Source organism: Myotis davidii, unplaced genomic scaffold (assembly GCF_000327345.1).
Source record: "Myotis davidii unplaced genomic scaffold, ASM32734v1 scaffold930, whole genome shotgun sequence".
NCBI classification, from domain to species: domain Eukaryota; kingdom Metazoa; phylum Chordata; class Mammalia; order Chiroptera; family Vespertilionidae; genus Myotis; species Myotis davidii.
The window spans coordinates 306551-314041 of record NW_006282518.1 but is presented as its reverse complement, the minus strand read 5'-3'; the positions used below and the strand labels follow the sequence as shown (position 1 = coordinate 314041).

Here is a 7491-nt window from a genome sequence, read left to right as displayed (position 1 = left end):
AGAGTGTTGTTACCTCCTGAAATCACACTTTGCAGGAGTCAGGTTTCTGTAATTCTATGTCCTGAGTAAAAGGAGAGGCTACTGACAACGAGGGCAGGTCAGGGTGAAAACCCAAGATTTCTGTGCCCTTGATGGAAGAGAAGCTGAGCTCTCACCCTTGTGGACTCTGTATCCCCAAACACAAACATTCACCTTGTTTTTTCACCCAGGCCAGTCTGCCTTCCTACAGGCCTGACCTGCAGAAGGCCTGGAGGGTCCTTAAGAATGCTTTCCTTTCAGAATCGCCTTGGGCCTTCCTCCTGGCTGCGAAAGAAGAGAAAGAGGAGAAAAGACTTAAAGGTTTCAGGGAAGAAACGGCCACGTGAGCCTGTCGGATAGGCAGTGCAGTGGACTTGGACCAGGCCTGGGCTCATTTTCACCCCAAAGGGGACAGAAGGGGCATTTCTTTGAGAAACAAGAATGAGTCCATTCCTCACCACCTGGGCTCCAGTTCCTGTTGGACTTTGCTGCCACCTAGTGGCTTAGTTGCATTTCTTCCCCTCACACGTAGACCAGCCTAAAGACCTGGCCTCAGTCTTGCCTTTCTTTGCCTTTGTAGCATCCCCTGATTCTGTGGCCCAGCAGCTAGGAGAGCCGAGCAGCACAGATTTACGATCTCACCCAGCTTGATAAGTGTCCTAATGCCATGACCAGCAGGTAGGAGGGCCAGGGTTGGGATGGCTGGGAATCTGGGTGGAGACAGGGTGGGAGCAATGTCTTGCTCCCACAACTTCTCCTGCATGATGCAGTTTTCCCTAGCTCTCCTCATTCCTGAATGCCCTTTTCCCTAGAACTCCTGCCCCTTCCATTACCATTCCTCATATCTGGCTAAAGCCCATGTTGCAAAACTGAAACTCCTGCATTATTTATATACAAATATATATAAATTCATATATATATATATATGTGTGTGTGTGTGTGTGTGTGTGTGTGTATAATGTGAATTTCTTGTTTATCCAAATTCAAGGCAGTTGTTTCTCCCTTATAAAGTTATCTCACTTCAACTTAAAAATATCACTGTGAAATTATATGCCCTCTCTGTGATTCTGCTACTATGGACCAGTCTCTAGGGACAGAGAAAGGGGCACACCATCACATGTCGGTTATCAGCCATATTTTTCTGCACATTGCATCCACAGGTTTATTTCCTCTAGCGAAGAGAAGCACTGGTTTCAGCAACCACTGAATCTACTAGCTCTAAACTTTCAGATCTGAGCTGGGATCATATAAAACCCAAACTCCCTTCTCCTGCCTACCTCTCCAACCTCTTTTTTAAAAAAATATTTTAAATTATAAAATACATATAAAATTTACTGCCTTGCCCTAACCGGTTTGGCTCAGTGGGTAGAGCATCGGCCTGCAGACTGAGGGGTCCCGGGTTCGATTCCGGTCAAGGGCATGGACCTTGGTTGTGGGCACATCCCCAGTGGGGAGTGTGCAGGAGGCAGCTGATGGATGTTTCTAACTCTCTATCCCTCTCCCTTCCTCTCTGTAAAAAATCAATAAAACATTTTTTAAAAATTTACTGTTTTAACCATTTCAACTGTATTGTTTAATAGTTTGAAGTTCATTCACGTTATTGTGCAACAATCACTACCATCTGTCTCCAGATCTCTTTTCATCTTGCAAAACTGATACTTCTATACCCTTTAAACAATAATTCTCTATGCCCCTTCCTGCAGCCCCTGGCAACCACCATTCTTCTCTCTGTTTATATGGATTTGACCACCCTAGGAACCTCATAAAAGTAGAATCACATGGTATTTGTCTTTGTGTCTAGCTTATTTCACATAGCATAATGTCCTCAATGTTCATCCATTTTAAGGCTGAATAATATTGTATTGATACACCGCATTTTGTTTATCTATTCATCTGTTGATAGACACTTGGGTTGCTTCTATCTTTTGACTATTGTGGATAATGCTGCTATGAACATATGGCTCTTTGAAACTGTTCAGTTCTTTTGGGTATATACCCAGAAGTGGCATTACTGGATCATATCGTTCTATTTTTAATGTTTTGAAGAAATGCCATACTGTTTCCACAGTGGCTACACCATTTTACATTCCTTCAAACATAATATAAGGGTTCGAATCTCTCCACATCCTCACCAACTTTGGTTGTTTTCTGTTTCTTTGACAACAGCCATCCTAATGGGTGGGAAGTACCTGATCATGGCTCCCTTTTGCATTTGCCTAATGACTAGTGATTATGAGCATATTTTCATGTGCTTGTTTGCCATTTGTGTGTCTTCTTTGGAAAAATGTATATTCAAATGCTTTATCCATTTTTTAAATTAATTTTAAGAGAGACAGAGACAGAGAGAGAGAGAGAGAGAGAGAGAGAGAGAGAGAGAGAGAGGCGGGAAGAGAGAAACAATGATTTGTTGTTCAACTTATTTATGCATTCATTGTTTGATTCTTGTATGTGCCCTGACCAGGGATCGAACCTACAACCTTGGTGTATCCGGATGATGCTCTAACCAACTCACCTACCCACCCAGGGCCATTGGTTGATTCTTTTTTTTTAAATGAATTTATTGATTTTTAAAGAGAGAGGAAGGGAGAGGAGGAGAGAGAGGGAGAGAGACACATCGATTGGCTATTTCCTGCATGCCCTCTATTGGGGATTGAACCTGAAAACCAAGCATGTGCCCTGATGGGGAATAGAACCAGCAACTTTCTTGTACACAGGATGATGCCCAACTGAGCCACACTGACCAGGGCCGTTGGTTGATTCTTGTATGTGCACTGACTGGGGATTGAACCTGCAACCTTGGTGTATGAAGACAGTGCTCTACCCAACTGAGCTAACTGACCAAGGCCTTTACCTATTTAAAATAGGGGTGTTTGTTGTTGTTGAGTTGACCTCTTCAACCTCTTTTCATGTCACTGTCCCACTTGATTAGTATCCTAGAAGCATGAAAAAGATCTGTTTCTCACAGACATATGTATTCTTTCCCACCTTTTGCAGCTGCTAACCTATTTGCTAGGAATGCTCTTTTTACAGTTCCTCCAATGACTGGCCACTCCTCCTTTAAGAACTAGCTGAAATGTCCCTTCAGAGAACCTTTCTTTTTTTTAATCCTCACCAGAGGATATTTATTCCATTGATTTTTAGGGAGAGTGGAAGAGAGAGAGAAAGACAGAGAGAAACATCAATGTGAGAGAAACACATCAATTGGTTGCCTCCTGCACAAACCCTGACCTGGCTTCAGGCCTGAGGAGGAGCCCACAACCAAGGTGCATGCCCCTGACCAGAATCAAATCCGGGACCCTTTGGTCCGCAGGCCGACAGTCTATCCACTGAGCCAAACCAGCTAGGGCCAGAGAATCTTGCTTGACCATCATCTAAAGCCATTTCCCTATTTAATCTCATATCACTGTTTCTTTCCTTCCTGGAATTTAATCACAATCTGCAATTACCTCATTTGTTTACGTATTTACTTGGCACTTACATTTACATGGAATGCAAGTGCCAGGGAGATGCAGAAATACTGCCTAATGTGGTCAATGCTACAACCAGGGCCCAGCATAGTACCTGGTGCACAGTCTGGGCCCCATATTTACTGAATGAATGAATCCCTACTAATCTAGGTTTAATGTCACAGGAATTTTCTGGTGCTGAGTTCCAGACTTTAATTCTTGAGTCGGAAGCATAGTATTATTAAAATCATGGACATTGCTTTAGTTTCCCAGAAGAAATGGGGAAGCATTCTCTGTGTCTCCCCAACAGAGACAGACTGTGGTAGTTTGCTGTGGCCATCCTTACCCTTCACCATGTGCCTGAAGTAGAGTTAGCTTCACAAATCTCAAAGTCCTGTGAGATTTGCAGAATACTTGGGATTCTGGGAATGAATTGGGCTTTATCAGTCTCCTTGGTGCCAGATATGTCAGTAAGAGTATCTTTAGTTAGTAGTCAAAAGATAAAAATGAACTCTCCATATCACAGGACACTAAAAAAATCAGAATTATTTTATTTAAAAATATTTTCAAAGGCTAATGCCATAGTGGAACAACCCATGGATAGTTGAACCAAACTCTCAGGGAATTAGAGGAGCATCACCCATTGCAAGCAGGTCTGTATAAATACACATAGTTTATAAATGAGCACAACAGAAGGTATACTGGCCCAAGAGAACCAGGCTGGAATACAAAAGGGAGAAACAGAGAGAGGACCCTCCAGAGGGACAGACACACCCAAACCACTGAAAGCCCTAGGCCCTGAGAGGGCCTGCAGAGCCACCTACCCTGCAGCATGCCTCTTGCCCTTTCTGAGCCTGGGGCATGGCTGGAGGCCATTCATCAGCATCTTGGCCACCCATGACTTGGCATCTCTCATGGCCTCTGGTTCAACTTAGAAAGGCTCAGAGAATGGATCTATCCTCCTCACCCGTCAGTAAGGACCAAGGAGGTGAGGCTCTAGGGCAGGTAGGATTATTTTCCTGAAAATAGGATGAAAAGGAGTGATGAAGGGGCCTGGTTCAAAAAAAAAAAAAAAGGCTGGCTCCTCATCCAGTGTGGCGTGTTGGGAAAACAGAACAGTGAGTTTCACCTGAGATATGCAGATTTGGTACAAGCAACCCACAAGGCCAGGCTCTAAATTTAATCCTACAACTTGGCATGTGGAGAAGATGAAGAGACCTTCAGTTTGAGCTTTGGAAGTTGTCACGTACCATCAGTCCCTCCAGTCCTCATGTGGGTTTGTCATAAACAGGACAGATGGTTCTGTAATAAATAATCTCCACTTGGACTTCTCCCGGTTACCCTCTCAGGTGCCTGAAAAGGGGAAAACACCACTCACCCCATCACCAGTGACTTTCCCCGATGCTGCTGACCTCCTCACTAAGGCCCTTACAGAACCTTCAAAATCACTATCTTAGCAGAAGGGACTTCTGGGGAGAGCAGGCCAGAGTTCTGGGGCACAGCGAAGCTTTTTATATGAAAGACGACCTTGACAGAGAAGGAGGAATCTCTACAGCAAAGCCACTACTGTGTTTACCCTTTGCATCCTCTACCTCCACTGTCCCTAGAAGTATCAGGCAGACCCCCTTGGCTTGGTCCCTGTACTGTACCAGGCACACTTTGGACATCTTCACTTCATTCATGGATAACGGACCCCATGGAGTGGCTACAGTTGATACAAGTGATTTCTGCCCTATGGTGGCCCAACACCACCATGCCCAGCTACCCAGCCAAGCCTCCCAACAGGCTGCTATCCAAGATCCAGGCAGTCAGGCAGAGAGAAAAAAGCAATACCGCAGATCAAAGACACCACCCTTGTCATACCTACTTTCCACCTGGGCATATTAGAAATGTTTGCGTACACCAAGGGAAGATCTGGTACCAGTCTATGATCAAAGGCCCTACTACACCTGTCTCACCAGGAAGTGGCAACTGAGGATGTGGAATGCTCTGTTCTCCTTCACAGCTCCGCCACTGTCCGCTGCTCCAGTCCTCTCCGCCTCTTCATGAGTGGCCAGAACAGTCTCAGCACAGAGCACAAATGTTCCTTTCTTGAAGGAATCCTGGCTACAAGCCCTTTCATAATTTGCCCCCACTTCTCTATAGTCTGCCCTAGACCAGATGGGTCCCTGCAGAGAAGTCCTTTGCCCAAAGCAGGGACTCTCAGTATATGGGGAGAGAGAAAAGCCCACACTGGTGGTTTGGGTTCTAGCTCTGACCCACCACTGGAGTGAGCCATGTGACAGTCAGAGAGCTGCATTCCAGGTAGCAAAGCACGGCCTGTCCCTTGGGGTGGTCTGTGAGCCAGAACTGTTTCTAAGGAACAAAGTAAAATTTTTCCCCACATGAGTGATGAATTTTCATGTACAGAATTCCTCAGCTGGTTCTAAAAAACCTGGCTTTTTGTCTGAGTTCAAAAATTGTAGGAACTTTGTAAACAGGTACTTCAGATCACTCATTGGAGGAAGGAGAAGAGTTGGGGGAAGAGGAGGGATCTGGAATGTTTTCCTTCATAGTCAGTCCCAGCACAACAGCAGCATCAGAAACCAAGGGGACCGTTGATGGAACCTTAGCACCCAAGGCATTCTTCATGGAGGAGCGGGGACAAAGGCCAAGTGGCTGTTACCTGCACATAGGAGAGATGTGTAGATCAAAGAAAGGGCTTAGAAGGTAGAGAGTAGGTCACTGAAGCCACCCGCTACCCCCATAAAGTGGGTCAGGTGGGAATCTGTGTACCCCACATACTCTGTCCAATCTTGCTCGGGGCCATCAAGCCCCAAGGGTAGGGCCAATTCAGCCAAGGTAACAAGCAGTCTGTCTGTAGGCTTTGGTCCCAGTCCTTATCCCTGAATCCCAGAGGCATTGAGAAGAGAAAGGGCATCACCTGTGCCCAGGGACTGGGCCATCCCAATTCAGGGAGCATAACTGCTGTTCCAGCCGGGAAATGCGGAATGCCAGGTAGGATGAGGACATGACCAAGAAGCAGATCCTGGAAAAAAAAGGGGCCAGAGTTTTTCTCATCTAGAAAAAGGGCACTTTTAGAGGCTCACCAAAAGTAGGAGTGGGACTAAGCTCCTCTTGCAATTGGAAGAATTAAAGAACCCTTTGCCCTGCTCAAGCCTGGGCATCTTTCATCCCAAAGGCCACATGGGGGTCCTGAAACTCATCTCCATGGAGGTGTCCTCAAAGCCCAGCTGGGGTTCTGGGTTCTTCAGCTGACCCCACTTCCCTCTGACCAGCCACCTTGGTCCCGCACCTCCTCTGGGAGACTAAGATTACCCCTAAGGTGGTCGCCCCAGGGGGCAGAGCCAGAGGATGCTGGTGAGGTAAGGTGAGAAGAACCAGGGGCAGGCTGTTCCGAAGCTCCCACCATGCTCACTACCTGCTGGTCCTCAGGCGGAGTTACAGGTGAGTCTGGGGACCAGAAACTGCCCTAATGGTGGGCAGCAAGAAGGCCATGGCTTTCCTAGTCCACCTGATGGCCCTTCCCAGTTCTGCCAGCCTTCTCCAATCCTATGCAACTTTTCCTTTTTTCAACAGTTTCATATCCTGCCCCTCCCCATTGCACAGCCTTAATCCTAAATTATAAGATTGTAAAAATAAAACTGGAGATAATTTCACCACAGTAGGGCCTGCCTGCCATGTGACCTCCAGACGCTAACCAGGAGCTTGCAGATGACTCAGAATCTTCCCCTTGCTCTGGACAGTGGCCACCTCACACACCAAGACCCCTGCTCCAAACACCCATACACCCCCTCCCCTAAACAATCACCTACAGCACGAAGAAGACCTTGAGGAGCCGGTAATTCCAGAGCCTCAGCTCTTCGCTGCTCCTGAGCTCCTCCTCCAGTGTCTCCTCCTCACAGACAGCATTTTCTGCAATAAGAGAGCAGTTAGCCATCTTCCTGGGACAGCAGACCCCAGCTCGGCATGGGGCATGCCAACCTCCTGCTTCTCCGAAGCTGCCCGGGCTCTTGCCTTTCCTGAC

The 7491-nt window shown here is 46.6% G+C and overlaps 1 protein-coding gene across 2 annotated transcripts in view; it reads right to left on the bottom strand.

Moving 5' to 3' along the window:
* Nucleotides 1–3994: 3994 nt before the first annotated feature.
* Nucleotides 3995–7491, bottom strand: part of GRAMD2 (GRAM domain containing 2) — a 7952-nt gene continuing 4455 nt past the window's right edge. Inside the window, exons 8-10 of one of the 2 annotated variants that reach the window (XM_015559660.1) lie at nucleotides 7280–7379; nucleotides 6388–6492; nucleotides 3995–6129 (exon numbers count right to left, since the gene is read on the bottom strand). In XM_015559660.1, coding sequence (XP_015415146.1) covers nucleotides 6126–6129; nucleotides 6388–6492; nucleotides 7280–7379 — 209 coding nt within the window. In that variant the 3' untranslated portion in view covers nucleotides 3995–6125. Of the gene's footprint in view, nucleotides 6130–6385; nucleotides 6493–7279; nucleotides 7487–7491 lie in introns of those variants that run through there. The other variant, XM_015559663.1, reaches the window with a different exon arrangement.